The sequence below is a fragment of the Carya illinoinensis genome, chromosome 15 (genome assembly GCF_018687715.1).
Source record: "Carya illinoinensis cultivar Pawnee chromosome 15, C.illinoinensisPawnee_v1, whole genome shotgun sequence".
Classification (NCBI taxonomy): domain Eukaryota; kingdom Viridiplantae; phylum Streptophyta; class Magnoliopsida; order Fagales; family Juglandaceae; genus Carya; species Carya illinoinensis.
Genome location: NC_056766.1, coordinates 38235292 through 38250936, shown reverse-complemented (window position 1 = coordinate 38250936; position 15645 = coordinate 38235292). Strand labels below are relative to the sequence as shown.

The following is a 15645-nucleotide window of genomic DNA, read 5'->3' as shown; positions in this document are numbered from 1 at the left end:
CAAAATATCTCATCTGATCTCATCATTTAAACTGCGTAAAAATCTCTCTTGCATCATGAGATCAAAAGATGGGGATATTTTATTTTTTCTGGATCATGATTTCCAAGAAGCAATTAATTTGCACTTTTAATTATATATATATATATATTGAGATTAATATTTAATATTTTATTTAACTGTATTTCTCTCACAACCAAATTAAATCAAAGAAAACGTTAATAAAGCTAGCTGGACATAATTAAGGGAGAGTGCATTTGAGTAAAAACCTAAAACTAAAGGCCGGCTATATGCAAGATCAGTATGATGATCTGTACGTGTAGAGCCTCGGCGGCCGGCACTCCTAGAGAGATCAGACACATGATCATGATCATGATCTCCTAATTGGGAGTATTCTCCATGTCTTTTTCCCCCCCCCCATCAACCACTAAAGATACAGTACTATTAATTGTTTTCTACGTAAATTAATTTGGACGCCATGCATGCAGATATAATATCAATAAAACAAAAGAATATTATATATATAATAATGGAAGAAGCTGAGTTACAAATAGATGATCAGGAAAACCATACGTGAAACAGATTCATCAAAGCAATGGTACTACTACTGTCATCATCTCCAGCAAAAGGTGAGGAAATTAAGCACCTAATTATTGTTGCATCCAATCCAAACCCAATCTATGCAGGTCTGATTGAGCCGCGCGCGCCAATATCGCGTGCCTCTAGCTGTTTTTCTGAGCTAATTATGCAGGCCTATTAAAGTTGATGTAATTTTCATTATTACTGCTATGCATGTTCTGTTTAGTGCTTTACTATATTTAGCTTGTTATATTTAATTTACATATATTGGGACTCATATTCCCATTTAATGCTTTGTGTGTATCTGTGTGATTAAATAATATGTAACCAAGAAGTTTATTGTATAAGGAATTCACATAATCAATCCTACATATTAGAGGATTGAGTTTTCCCTTCATTTTCTATTCTTTTTTACTCTTCATTTTTATTTTAACTCTAACAATTGGCATAAGAGCCAGGTTCAATATGAAAAAAGGCGATATGGCAGCACCTAGTTCTTCTCCTATTGTTCCAATATTCAGTGGAAAAAACTATGACTATTGAAGTATCAAAATGAAGACTCCCTTCATGTCACTTGATCTTTGGGATGTGGTAGAAAAAGGGGTCATTGTTACAGCAGAAGGAACCTCTGAAACAAACCAAAACAAGATAGACATACAAAGAGATGCTAAAGCTTTGTTTACTCTACAACAAGTTGTCAGTGAAGCCAGCTTTCCAAGATTGATGAGGGCCACGACTTCAAAGCAAGCATGGGAGATTCTGCAACAAGAGTTTCAAGGTAATCTCAAGGTTAAAACAATTAAGCTTCAAGGTCTAAGAAGAGAACTCGACAATCTGAAAATGAAAGAGTTTGAAAATGTAAAAGACTATTGTTCTAGGCTTATTGAGATCATAAATCAGATGAGAGTTTATGGAGAAGAAATAACAGATGCAAGAATAGTTCAAAAATTCTTATTAGTCTCACAGAGAAATATGATCATATGGTTGCTGCTATTGAAGAGACTAGAGACCTTTCTACTCTTTCTGTTACTGAATTAATGGGATCCTTATATGCCCATGAACAAAGAATTGATAGAAGAGGCGAAGGTTCTTTAGAGAATGCATTTCAGTCTAAGGTTAACTTGAAAAATCAGAAACCAAGAATTTTAAAAAGAAGCATAAAAGTGGAACAAAAAGAGGAGAAAGTTATCAAAGAAAAGGAAACTCGAAAGGAGATTTTCCTCCTTGTGGTATTTGTAAAAAGAACAATCACCTTGAAAAGGGTTGTTATCATCAAGGGAAGCCTTAATGTACTAATTGCAAGAAGTTTGGCCATGTTAAAAAGGATTGCGGATTCAAGAATAAAAATCAGCAAGCGAACTACATAGAAGAAAATGAGGAGCAATTGTTCTATGCATGTCAAGCCACTGTTGACCAAAAAAGTGAATAATGGTTCCTTGATAGTGGCTACAGCAATCACACGACTCCAAATGCAGGTATGTTTTCAAAGATTGATAGATCTGTCAAAGTAAAAGTGAAGCTAAGAAATGGTGATTTAGTAGAATCAAAAGGAAAAGGCACAATCACCTTGGAACTAAGAAATGAACTAGATTTATTAATGATGTTCTTTTAGTTCCAAGTCTTGATTAAAGTTTATTGAGTGTTGGTCAAATGATGCAAAATGATTACTCTTTACTGTTTGAGAAAGAAGCGTGTACCATTTGTGATCTAAAACATCATAAGCAGGTTGTAGCAGAAATTAAAATGGGAAATTATAGGAATTTTCCCATACAATGGCAGTATCAAAAAGCTATAGTTGCTAAGCTTGATGATACAACTCTTTGACATCGAAGGTTTGGTCACTATAACCTTAATGCCTTAAGAGTTTTGAATAAAAAAAAAATATGATCAGTAATTTGCCACTACTTGATTCTAATATGTCTGTATGTGAGGGTTGCATGTTAGGGAAGTAATACAGACAACCTTTTCCTAAAGGTGAAGTATGGAGAGCTAAAAAGGTATTGGAACTTGTTCACACTGATGTGTGTGGTCCAATGAGAATTCCTTCTCAGAATCAAAACAGGTACTTTATACTATTTGTTGATGATTTCTCAAGAATGACATGGGTTTACTTCTTTAAAGAAAAGTCTGAAGTTTTTGGTATCTTTAAGAAGTACAAACTCTTGGTTGAAAACCAAAGTGGTAGCAAGATAAAGACATTGAGGAGTGATAGAGGAACAAAATTCAACTCAAAGAAGTTTGATAAGTTTTGTGGAGAAGAAGGGCTTGAACATCAGCTTATAGTTGCCTATACTCCTCAATAGAATGGAGTTTCAGAAAGAAAGAATATGACTGTGATGGAAATGGCAAGATCCATGATGCCTGAGAAGGGACTTCCAAAAAGATTTTGTGCAAAGGCTATTAACACATCAGTCTATTTGCTCAATAGATGTCCAATAAAGGCTGTGCCAAGTCAAACTCCAATAGAAGCTTGGAGTGGTCAAAAACCTACTGCAAGTCACTTAAAGATTTTTGGGTGTATGTGTTATATACATATACCACCACAGAAGAGGCATAAGTTAGAAGAGAAATATGAAAAAGGAGTCTTTTTGGGTTACAGTTCTCAGTCCAAGGGATATAAAATCTATAATTTGGATTCAAAGCAACTTGTAACCAGTTTAGATGTTGAATTCAATGAAAATGCAAGCTGGAATTGGGATGAAGGAAAGATAAAAGCTGAATCTGTTTCTATACCAGTGTTCAAAATAATGTCATTAAATTCTAAAGATCAGAATGGAAGAAGAGAAGCAATATAAGATGAAGAAAATGTCAGTCCAATGGTATCACCAAGAGCTAAACCAATATCTCCTTCAACTGCAATGTCCTCACCTGAATCCCCACCAAGAAGGTTAAGACCTTTGGCTGAAATTTATGAATCATGCAACTTTGTTTCAGTTGAACCTCAAAGTTTTGATGAAGTTGTGAAAGACAAAGTATGGATTGATACAATGGAGGAGTAGATTAGAATGATTGAAAAGAACAAAACATGGGAGTTGGTAAATTGTCCTGACAAAAAGACATTATTGGGGTTAAGTGGATCTACAAAAGGAAGCTTAACTCTGATGGTTCTTTGAAGAAATGCAAGGCAAGACTTGTGGCTAAAGGCTATTCACAGAAGCCTGGTATTGACTATAATGAGCTCTTTGCACCAGTTGCAAGGTTGGACAGCATTTGAACCATTTGTGCACTTGCAACTCAAAACAGCTGGAAGATTTTGCAACTTGATGCCAAATCAACCTTCTTTAATGGAGTTTTAGAATAAGAAATATATGTTGATCAACCAGAGGGCTTCATAAAAGAAGAAGGCAAAGTGTTTTGAATAAAGAAAGCTCTATATGGGCTTAAATAAGCTCCAAGGACTTGGTATAGCAGAATTGACAGTTATTTCAATGAAAAGAATTCAGTAAAAGTAAGAGTGAGCTTACACTCTATGTCAAAGCCAAAAGTGGAGGTATTTTGCTTGTCTCTCTATATGATGATTTAATTTTTACTTGAAACAATATAGAGATGATGGAAGAATTCAAAAGATATATGATGAGTACTTTTGAGATGAGTGATTTGGGATGTTTGCACTATTTTCTTGGAATGGAAGTTCATCAAGAAGGTGGAATTTTTATTTCTTAGAAAAAGCATTCTGAGGATATGTTGAAAAAGTTTCAAATGTTTGGATGCAAACCTGTGGCTACACCTCGTATTGCTAATGAGAAACTCAAAAAGGAAGATGGAGCAAAGAAAGTTAATGCAGGCACTTATAGAAGTCTAATTGGTAGTTTGTTGTATCTAACTATTACTCGACTAGATTTGATGTTTGCTTCTAGTTTGCTGTCCAGGTTTATGCAAAGTCCAAGTCGAATTTATCTTGGAGCAGCTAAGAGGGTTCTTAGATATTGCAAGGAACTATGGACTTTGGAATTTGGTACAAGCCATGCTCACAGCCCAAGTTAACAAGTTTTACAGATAGTGATTGGGCAGAATCACTTGATGACATGAGAAGTACCTCAGGCTTTTGTTTCAATCTGGGAACAAGAGTTTTTTCATGGGCTTCAAGGAAGCAATCAACGGTTGCTCAATCAACAGCTGAAGCTGAGTATGTGGCTGCTGCAGGGGCTGTTAGTCAAGCTATTTGGCTAAGGAAAATTATGAAAGACATGGGTGAGAAACAACCAGGACCAGTTGATGTATTTTGTGACAACAAGTCAACCATAGCTATGATTAAAAATCTTGTTTATCATAGTAGAACAAAGCACATTTCAATCAAGTATTATTTTTTTAGGGAAGCTGAAGCAAATGGTGAAGTTAATCTGAAATACTGTACCAATGAAGAATAGATGGATGATGTATTTACTAAAGCACTTCCCAGAGTCAAGTTTCAATTTCTCCGAATGATGCTTGGTGTTTCTGAAAAATACATCAAGGAGGAGTATTAAAGTAGATGTAATTTCCATTATTACTGCTATGCATGTTCTGTTTAGTGCTTTACTATATTTAGCTTGTTATATTTAATTTACATGTATTGGGACTCATATTCCCATTAAATGCTTTGTGTGTATTTGTGTGATTAAATAGTATGTAACCAAGAAGTTTATTGTATAAGGAACTTACAGAATCAATCTTACAAATTAGAGGATTGAGTTTTCCCTTCATTTTCTCTGGTTTTCTGCTCTTCATCTTTATTTTAACTCCAACAAAGCCACCTCGAGGCTAGAGATGCTTAATATATAGCAGCGAAGACAACGACGGCGACGGTCTGGGTGAATGTAAATTTTCTTTCTACATGTAGCCGGCCATGCATCAAGCTGCAGCTAGGCTACAAACAAGGGAGGGGTAGGTTCGTATATATCAAATTTAGTTTTGACTTCCATACTTTATAATGAAAACGTACTACGATACCTACTTTGTGAATTAGCTAATTTGTAGTAGATGTATATACATTAATTTTACGAATAATACTAATACAGTAGTCATGGGCTATTGTGCATAAAGCATCACGCATTTCTTTTAAAAAGGAGTGGAGTCAACCATAAAAAAAAATTATTTTTTTATGTGAATCTTATATTTATTCAATTTTTTCAAAAGAAGTGCACGATACTTGTAAATATCATTTAATTTCTAATTTTTTATGTATCCTACTATATATCTTATAAGGTGGTCTATGTACATACAATATGTTTGCCAAATGCCATTAGCTTTAGCCCAAGGGCAACGACCGCTAGATCCGTGGTTGAATCTCCATGAAAAAAAAAAAAAAAAAAATTTATTTGCAAACCTATTTTTTGAAAAACCAAACACACCATTGAAGTGAGTTTCGCCATGGTAAAAATAAATAAATAAATAAATATGGTGTTTTAAATCTTTTAAAAATATAATCTGTCTAACATCTAACCCCTATTAAAAAAAAATGCATAGTATAAAGATGATGAGTAAAAGAACTCCTTACAATATATTGTTAAGCCCAAGTGGCGTGGCGTATATGCAACTTCTCGGCCTACAAGAACAAGAAAAAACAGAATTTGAACCAACTTTTTTTAAAAGCTTGTGGGATATATAGCTACATACACTTACATATTTAGTATTATATCCTATTTGGCAAACAAACTCGGGAAACTTTCTTGCGGTTGAATTGCCTGATTATCTAAAATGTGTAAGTGCGCGCACATGTTGTTCTTGTGCTCATTTTTTGTTAGACATCATCATGTTACGTTGTGAAATGAAGTTATTACTATTTTCAACGTCAAGCATGTGGAAAAGTGAGAAATCTCGTCAAGGGGTTTTCTTAAAATTTCAGAAAAATACAATTATGTACATATCGAAGCATAGATTACAGGTAAATCGGATCTGTAACCGCCGAGGAAAATGGTGTTTTAATGGAGAGGAAGAGAAAGTTAGAGCTGGAACGAACAACTCCTCATGAAAACAAAAACTTTCAAAATTATAACGTGCAAAAAATAGCAGCAGTTTCCAACCAACTATATATATATATACATGATCACATCTTTGTCTGTAAAAACATCACAAAGATCAGAAGAGAAAAAGAAAACAAATCAATCATCATCATCCTCCCTATTATATCAATGGCTTCCATCATGAACATGAATTTGACATTGTTTCTTCTGTTTTCTTCATGGGTTTTCGTGGGTTACTCTCAATCGATGGGCCTCAACACCTTTGTTCAAGGAGGTTCATCAGGGAGTGCTGCTTCAATGCCATGCGTACAGAAACTCCTTCCATGTAAAGAATACTTGAAGCCGCCGGTCTCCATGCCGCCCGCGGTCTCGTGCTGTGTGCCACTGAAGGAGATGCTCACCGATGATGTCAACTGCCTCTGCCGTGTTTTCGACAATCCTGAGATTCTCAAGTCGTTCAACGTTACCCAGGATGATGCCTTGAAGCTTCCAAAGGCCTGCGGTGCCAATGCCGACATATCATTATGCAAAAAAGGTTTTGCAGATTTATTTTCCCCTCAGAGAGATCCGTTTTCTCCTCATTCCTGAATATATATTTAGTTTCTGCATATTTTTTCTTATTACAAGAATCTTAGAAAAAATTAAAAACTATTTTTTCAGAGATTAAAAAAAATCCAGCCAGCCTCATTGATCTGCATCCAATTAGTTATTACATGAACAAAAACTCTAAGTACAGTTATTTTAAATTGTATATTTTTTGTGTATTTCATTAATGTAATGGACTATGTTACTTTTTTATATATAAAATAATTTTTTTGATCAATCACATCAGTGAAATATATAAAGAATACACAAAAATAACTGTAAATAGCAGAACTCTTAGATAAAAGAAATGATTGATACAATTATGAATTTCTCACTCATTTAAAAAAAAAAATGAGCAGATCAAATATTTTCTTTGTATAAATGAAGAAAATGAATCACTTTTTTCTTGTTTGCTATGTGACCCATATGAAAAAATTTATTTTTTAGCAGTAGGCTCCATTTTTTTTTTAATGAAGTGCACAAAATTATTTGAAATAAAATTCATTTTTTTATTTGAAATTACAAAGCAACGGTGTTTGAAATGAGCTTTCATTTTGTTTTTGATAATCTGATAGGGCATGATATGACCGTTTAACTGGACTTTTTCTTGGCCCCAATACAGGAGCATCTCCGCCAGCCACTTCAGCTACTCCCCCTCCCTCCTCCGATGGTAATTCCCTACGTTTTTTCTTTCCTATTACTTTGGTAAAAACTTCCTAAGAGAGCATGTGCTTTTAGTAAAAGAAAGAATTCGTCTATGATGAAGTTGATATTTTTCATGGAACCATTTCTATATCATCTATTTGGAAGAATAAATTTCATATTGTCTGAAAATAAGGTCTTAGATATGTTTATAAAGTTAGAGCAAATCTCTTCTTTTTCTTTTTTCTTTTTTTTGTTTTTTTAACTGGTTTTATTCAATCAATAGCTTTCTAGTCCAAATCGTCATTGTAAATAATTGGCATGTATAACTCTCGATCTGTTAATGAGTGGAAAAGTGTGATTCTCAAACTGTAATCAAGCCACGCATACAAACTCACAAGGAGATCTGAATTTCTGGGCCTAATGCAGAATGAGAAACAGAATTAATGCCATCTTTTTAATGTTCAAAAGATTATTTCTTTTTCGTTTTGTATTTACTAAGACATCAGTCAACCTTTAGTAATGTTCTGTTCTCCAATTCAGTTTAGTCACTGCTCTCACAAATTAGTTAAGCATTTCTTAGTTCTGGTGCAAATTTAAGCTTAAGAATTGCTTTTCTGCTTACAGATTCAAAAAGTGCAGCAGCATATGGGGTCTCTCAGTTTGGTGGGTCTGGTTTGGCAGCTCTCATTCTGGCTCTATTGTTCATTTCAGTATTCCAGGCTTGATAGCTTTGTCCTGGAGATTTTTAATGCCACTCTGAGCCACATGATCCAAATAGCAATCAAGACAGATATGGAAACTGCTTTAGTAGTAAATAATGTTGTACTTTGTTTGATCTTAAATTCTTAATCTTGTTTGTGTTTCCCTGATGCAGTACTATCTGTTGTTGAACAAACACTTTATGCTAGTTAGTCCCTATGTAAAATCAAGATCCATAGTTATATGAAGTCAAATATAATCACAGAAGTTTGAAAGTTTCAAATTTGGGATTTTTCAATGGCTTTATACTGCAAAAGATGAAAGATGCGTTATTAAACGTAATTGACAAAAAAAAGGCAAAATCGCCAGATTTTCTTGAGAAAAAATAGAAAAAATCAAACAAATGAAAGCTAGAAAGAGAAAAGTAAAATTATGTACGAGCATCTGAATGCAAAAGCCGTAGAGAAGAAAACGGCAAGTGCAAGCATAGGCTGCTCGCAGAGAACAACGATTTCGGCAACGAAAAGGGCTGAATACGCTATCTATCACTCTGATTGATTAAAGCGCATCAGTGACGCAAACTAATTGCCTTCTTTCGCTTCAATCGAAGAGAAAAGAAACAAACTTGAAACTTTATTTGATATCTGATCAACGAAGAAGAAACCCATTTGAAGGAAACGATAGAGAATTTCCAGACTTTTGAGGAAGAAAGAGGGGGATAGTAAGTCAGATATGAGGATTTAGAGGATATGGAACGTATATATAGAGCGGAGTATAAAACCCTAGTTAGAGAGGGAATTGGGCTTTCTGGAAAATGGGTCTCAGCTAGAATAGTTGAAGGTTTAGTTTGGGCCCGAGTTTCACCCGACCCGCATAAAGCCCTCCATAAACCCTTTGGAAAGGAGGGCGAGAGCGATGAAACACGTAGGATTGTGAAATGAATCGGGAAGATCTTGTCGATCAAAAATGGCTGTAGCAGCTTCCATTTCCAGAGCTCTAACCAGAAAGCTCCGTTTAGTTGAAGGTATTAGTAGTGGTAGTAATAATAGCGTTTCGCTTCCCAGGCCATGGGACCTACCGCCACTACCACCATGCTATTCTCCCTTCTCTACCTCCGCCGTGCCGGAATCCCTGCCAGCGTCCTCTTCCCAAGCTCCCGGTACTTGTGTTTTCTTGCCTTTTACATTTTGGGATTCTGAACTTTTTTTTCATTCTTGTCAATAAGATCTGAAGATGTTTTCCTTGGTTGGTGATGAGTTTATTTCTGGTTTCAGGGAATGAAAGAAGGTCGGGATGGTCTAAATTGTTTCTGTTCCTTCCCGGAGCTCTCACTTTTGGACTCGGCACTTGGCAAATTTTCAGAAGACAGGACAAGGTACTTTGTTTCCCCTTCCATATCTCCCTATATGTCTGTATCTACTCCTTTGTTTTAGTTATTTTTTTCCGAAATGGCATAATTTACTATATTTATTCTGTTTTAATTGTGCCCATTACCATGCATGTAGTTCACATTTTCTTTTTCTTTATCTATGATAAAATTTTAATCTTTTGGTTTTCCCAACCTCAATGTCAGACTCAGCTATGTGTTGGGATGTATACAAGTGGTTCCTACAATGTTGTAGTATGCTTAAAAAATTCAGATACATGATTCCATATTTCAGACTACCTAATTGATTCTTAGCATGTGAATGTTTCTGACACTAAAGGATAAAAATTTATTTGTGAAGATTAGACGAAAGCGGGTGGATTTACTTAGAAGAGAGAAAAAATCTTCTCTCTTTAGCTAATGCGATGATTTTACTCAATCTGTTGTCTCTGTGAGTAGCATTTGGTTAGGTGGACTATTATCTTTGACGATGTTTATAAGTTGTAGATAAAAATGCTGGAATATAGACAAAAAAGGCTGGAAATGGAACCCCTGATGTTTAACGGAATATCTCCATCAGATGGGAAACTGGATCCTCTGGAGTTTAGGAGGGTGAAATGCAAAGGATTTTTTGATGAGAAAAGGTCAATCTATCTAGGCCCCCGTTCAAGAAGCATTTCAGGAGTGACTGAAAATGGCTACCATGTCATCACTCCCCTCATGCCGATTCCCAACAGCACTGAGAGGTAAAAGCAGGATTTCTGTTAACTTTTTCAATGATGATAACAGAACATGCTTCCTACGATTTATTAATTATGATACTTGCTTCTCTATCTTTTAGTGAAATGTGATAAGCATTTAGACGTTGATTTTCTCATTTAAACTACTTATGAGTAATTTCTCATTTTTATAATATCTTTTCATATCTGATGTTATGTTTTTTGGAGAGAGAGAGAGAGAGAGAGAGAGAGAGAGCTATTGAACTCTATTTGCCCTTCACTTGACTAGCTGAAGACTATAAAATGTGGTATTGAAGACCTTTTACTTTGCTCTTTTAACCTTTGGGCCAGAAAAATAATTATTTCCTTTTCTGTTACTAGATTAAAATTTAGCAAAGATTATTTCCGTGCAGATGCTTTGTTCTAGAAAGAACCACCAAATTGCCAACTATATTATGCAGGAGTTTTCTAGGACTTGTGGATTTATGGGGTAACTTGGTCAATTATTATGACAATCCAGATATAGAGGATCGTTAATTGATTGGAATGTATGAAATATTGAATTGAACAATGCAAAAGGTTTTGAGGTATTTTCAACAAGCTGTATTTTGTACCATAGGAAATTGCTATGTGGCTTTAATATCTTAAAAGAAATGTTTTAACATTTTTATCCTCCCCTGCAAATAGAGGATTTTGTCTTGTTTTAAATTACAGTAAAAACTAGACTTTTGCTTTTATTTTCTTGACCGATGCATAGAGTTTTGTGTTATGGTTCTAAAATGTTTTGAATATTACTCTTCCAGCATGCAGTTGCCAATTTTGGTCAACAGAGGATGGGTTCCTCGTAGCTGGAAGGACAGATCTGTGGAAGATTTTCAGTCTGGAAAACAGCCTTTGGCAACCCCCTCTGTCCAAGATAGTGAAAGAAGCTCTTGGTGGAGGTTTTGGTCCCCAAAGAGACAAAAAGTGGAGGTTATTGCTATTTTTAGTATTTGTCGTCGCTTTATCCCTTGTTTAAGGTGAGATATTGAAGATATTATCTAACTAGCAACTTACAGGTCAATGTCCCTGCTGTTAATCCTACAGAAGTTGTTGGAGTAGTTCGTGGAAGTGAGAAGCCTAGCATATTTGTTCCAGCAAATGATCCAAGCTCCTGTCAGTGGTTCTATGTCGATGTTCCTGCAATTGCTCGTGCCACCGGACTTCCTGAGAATACTGTCTACATTGAAGACATAAATGAAAATGTCAATCCAAGTAACCCTTACCCTCTTCCAAAGGATGTCAACACCTTGATTCGAAGTTCAGTCATGCCACAGGATCATCTGAATTATACATTGACATGGTACGTTTTTGCATCGTTTGATATTCAAATCTTTGGATGCAATTGCAATCCCTTCACAAGGGACTGGTTTCGTAGTATCCCCTAAATAGTGATATATTCATCTATGCCTTGATCTTTGTTTATATAATTATGTTATTGGATCAATATTGAGGTGTATTCTGTTACCAAAGTATCTTTCATACAAGTCCCAAGCTCAGTAAAAGGAGGGAGCTGTTGTAGGTAGAGGATTATGTCACACACAGCCACACATTAGAGCCATGAGAGATGAAAGGTTCTAATCCATTACGAGATGTGCTAGGACTGATGTGCTTTATCTGTTGGACATAATGAGAAAAGAGCTAGGGTTAGGTGGGATATTTCTCCACCCCTCCACTTATTGGGATGTGATGGTGTTGAGAGGTTGATATTGATGCCTACGATATGGGGACCTTTTCAAGGTCAGTTGGATAATAGATACAGGTGATTGGACCACTCACTTAAAAATGGACAGTGGAAAAAGAGAGTATGAGGTTAAAATGGAGGGAAAAGAAAACTTTTGGACTGTGCCAAGAAATATAGAAATGCTCCTTCCCAGATGGTCTTGTTCATCGACATGATAATTAATTTTATTTGCCTTGCTTGATACCATGTTTCACTAAGTCTGATATAACAATCATATCATCTTGGCTGATGTGGAATGCACACATCCTGCCCTTATACCTAGGTTCATAATTGTAGTTTCTGTGCTGATATGACACATCAAAGAGATGCTCTGTACTTAAATGATAGGGAAATTTTCTTTGGCCTGTCCAAAAAAATGGAAGAAGAACATACAGAAAAATTCAAACACACGATAGTATCAATAAGACAACTTTCACTTGAAAGTTTAAGGAACTCTAGGACCTTCTACATTATCTTTCTCTGATGCTGGTTTCATTTTGCGCAGGTATTCACTGTCTGCTGCTGTCACATTCATGGCTTTCAAGAGATTGAGGACCAAAAAGAATCACAGATAGCATTTCTTGTAAGCAATAACTTTTATGATCATATATTTTTCCTCTAGTACACTTGCGGGAAACTCTTTGCCGAGAGCCTGTGCATCTCCGGGATTAGTCGGGGCTTTATCCTAGACACTCGATGCCAATATAAAAAGATATATTTTTCCGCTAGATCACATCCATGAATTTGATGTGCTAGAACATGAAGCTGTTATCCTTCGATCTCCTGTCCTTATCAAAATAAGGCAAATTTATTTGTTAGCTCAAAAGTTCTCAGTTGTGCTGGAAAAAACATTCTGAATCAGCTGCTTTCTTCATTAAATAAGTTAATATACTAGATGGCAGTCAATTCATCTGAAAATAGTGTTCTGTATTCTGTCTTTCTGAAAATAGTGTTCTGTATACCTTACAAGTTTTCGTCTCCTTATTTTTTGCTTTTCTGGTAAGCGTGAGATGGAGTAGTTGCCAATTTAGCCGAGGATATGGCTAGTTGGCCCTATTTAGAGCTTATTTTTGAAAGACGTCTGTAATTAACCTTAACTATATGGAATTAAGACTTCCATTTGAGTGGATTGGTGTACGAGGTTAGGATTGAGCTAATGAAGTTCTTTTTTCTTTTTTGAGCTAGTGAAATTAGTTGCATAGTACATTGTGCGGAAAGGTACACTAACATCTAATGAAGTTATTTTTGTGTACTTTTCTTCTTTCCTTTACATTAATCTCTTTCCCCTAGAGTAAAATTTTCCATGCAATAAAGGATGCTGGGACAGAAAAGAGTGTTAAAAACGGGGCACTGAGTAAGGGAGGCATTATTTTGAACTCAAATCATCTCTGAAATTTAGAAAGGATTGCAGGCAAGCAAGGTCGGAATGCATTCTTGGTAAAGAGATTAGAGTTCTTGATATTCTCATCTTCTCCGCAATAAAATCATTAGTATTCGTTGGGTGGGAGAGTTAGAAAGCCTGAAATATTAGTGTTTGTTGAAGACGACACCCCAGTGCCAGTTTTTTTCGCCCCAGAGGTGGGGGCAGCTTCGGCTTCCTCCTCCTCTTTCCCTATCAATCTACTTTGTCCATAAAAGCTATTTCCTGTTTTTTAGTTGTTTTTGCTGTCACTTTTCCTCCAAGGCCGAGAAAGACCGATTTGCAACTTTCCGGCAATCTTCGAGAGACATGTGACACACGGGAAGACTTTCAAGCTGCAAATCTTTCGGATCGAAGTGGCGGTGTTCTAAAGTGATTCGCATGTCTCTCTCACGTGCTACCAACAACGGTGTGTGGGGCACACTCACCTCCACTTCTCGAAGCCTATCAGACCAGGGAATTCCCCACCGTCAGATCCTCCAGATGTAACCGTCATGGGTGCACAGAGGTAGGCGCGTCATGTGTGGGTTCCACACAACTCAAATTTCAGGATGTTCACTTTTATCTTTCTACTTCTCCTAAATCTGCAGCGATACTCTTATATCCAAAAGGTACAGTAAAAAATTTGAACTGTTAGCTCCCAATGATTACTATCCCCTCTCTAGTCCCTTGCCGGTCTCTTTGCCACAATCCATGAGCTTCACATTTATTATTCCCCACACCGTGCACGAGAACCACATGTATTCCTGTGGGAGAGTGGAGTCTTGCGATAATGTATAACGCAATAGAGTTAGAATTTTTTATCTAACCTTTTATTATAAGAGTTGTCCTTTGGATCAAGCGGATATCCCCAACAACTATTTCAAGACAAAATGTAATCACATCAGTCACCATGGTCTCTAGTCATGGGATTACAATCCCTGGTCGGATTGTACAAAAATTGCTAATTTGTGCTCCCCTTCGGAGGGAAAAGGTCGGAAACATTTATTTGTTTTCAATGCCCATTTCTTTTTATTTTTCTTTAGTGTTGCACCAGTTATGAAAGAGTGTTTGACTGGTCTTCTTTCCCTTTATTCATGTATTCATTTATCTGTTAATTATAATATATCAAGCTTGGTTAGAATAACAAAAAAAAAAAAAAACTATGCAAAGGTGACTTGTAAGAACGGATTTAGTTATAACTTAAAAGAAAATTTCTATTTATCATCCTACATGCTACACCTCTTTTATTTTATTTTATTTTTCATAACAAATATGTGATGTATAGATAATGAGTAGAACAACTCAATTAATTTAACAAGAAAAAGATAAAATAAAAATTAGAATAAAATAATTTTTTTTTAAATATGTAAAATATGTAGTGTGAGATGATGATGAATAACATCCATCAACTTAAAATCTTATGTTAGCTTGCCAAAGTAAATTGACAGCATCTTCTCTTCAACTGATAATAATTCAGTTGCTAAGAGCACTCTCTCCGATAATCTCTTTGCCCTTTGGGCACGTCATCAACAGTTTAAACAAATTACCAACATCAAACACTTCCATGACAATTGTTCTTATTAGTTTTAGAGACTGTAATACAGACATAGATAATTTTATGTTTAAAATTTTTTAAAATTACTAAAATATTCCTCCTAAAAATTTTTTAAAATTACTAAAATATTCCTCTTAAAATGATATTTTTTCCCCTTTAATAAAGGGTCTGCACATGTAATCCCCACTTGGAGACCGCAAATAGAATTTCTCCCTCTTTTATCTCTCACAATTCTTTTTAAGGGTCCTGAAATGACATGAAATAATCACATACACTTAAGTTTCGTTTAGATAGTAAGATGAAATTAGAAATCTATAAATAATAGTAAGATGATTTGTTAATAATAGTGAAATAATTTGAATTAAATTTTTACTGAAATTTAAGAAATGAAAGA

At 35.4% G+C, this 15645-nt stretch overlaps 2 protein-coding genes across 3 annotated transcripts; both read left to right on the top strand.

Moving 5' to 3' along the window:
- Window positions 1-6454: 6454 nt before the first annotated feature.
- Window positions 6455-8730, top strand: LOC122297681 (non-specific lipid transfer protein GPI-anchored 9). The gene is made up of 3 exons (XM_043107825.1): window positions 6455-7053; window positions 7726-7773; window positions 8373-8730. The coding sequence occupies exons 1-3, from the start codon at window positions 6480-6482 to the stop codon at window positions 8471-8473; spliced, it is 723 nt and encodes a 240-aa protein (XP_042963759.1). The 5' UTR covers window positions 6455-6479; the 3' UTR covers window positions 8474-8730.
- Window positions 8731-9195: 465 nt separating this feature from the next.
- Window positions 9196-13208, top strand: LOC122297680 (surfeit locus protein 1-like). 2 transcript variants are annotated; one of them, XM_043107823.1, is made up of 6 exons: window positions 9196-9609; window positions 9722-9822; window positions 10321-10559; window positions 11336-11504; window positions 11591-11874; window positions 12800-13208. In XM_043107823.1, exons 1-6 carry the CDS (start codon window positions 9414-9416, stop codon window positions 12867-12869), a joined length of 1059 nt encoding a protein of 352 aa, XP_042963757.1. In that variant the 5' UTR covers window positions 9196-9413; the 3' UTR covers window positions 12870-13208. The 2 variants fall into 2 exon arrangements, with proteins under 2 accessions (XP_042963757.1, XP_042963758.1); XM_043107824.1 differs by having other exon boundaries at window positions 9210-9606.
- Window positions 13209-15645: the final 2437 nt, after the last annotated feature.

What these genes read in the sequence shown, in the direction of transcription:
- LOC122297680 (XM_043107823.1), top strand. Translation starts at nt 9,414, where the DNA reads ATGGCTGTAGCAGCTTCCATTTCCAGAGCTCTAACCAGAAAGCTCCGT. An exon ending in CTCTTCCCAAGCTCCCGGTA is followed by an intron (nt 9,610 to 9,721) that starts CTTGTGTTTTCT and finishes TTCTGGTTTCAG; the next exon opens with GGAATGAAAGAAGGTCGGGA. An exon ending in ATTCCCAACAGCACTGAGAG is followed by an intron (nt 10,560 to 11,335) that starts GTAAAAGCAGGA and finishes TTACTCTTCCAG; the next exon opens with CATGCAGTTGCCAATTTTGG.
- LOC122297681 (XM_043107825.1), top strand. Translation starts at nt 6,480, where the DNA reads ATGGAGAGGAAGAGAAAGTTAGAGCTGGAACGAACAACTCCTCATGAA. An exon ending in CATATCATTATGCAAAAAAG is followed by an intron (nt 7,054 to 7,725) that starts GTTTTGCAGATT and finishes GCCCCAATACAG; the next exon opens with GAGCATCTCCGCCAGCCACT. An exon ending in TCCCCCTCCCTCCTCCGATG is followed by an intron (nt 7,774 to 8,372) that starts GTAATTCCCTAC and finishes TTCTGCTTACAG; the next exon opens with ATTCAAAAAGTGCAGCAGCA.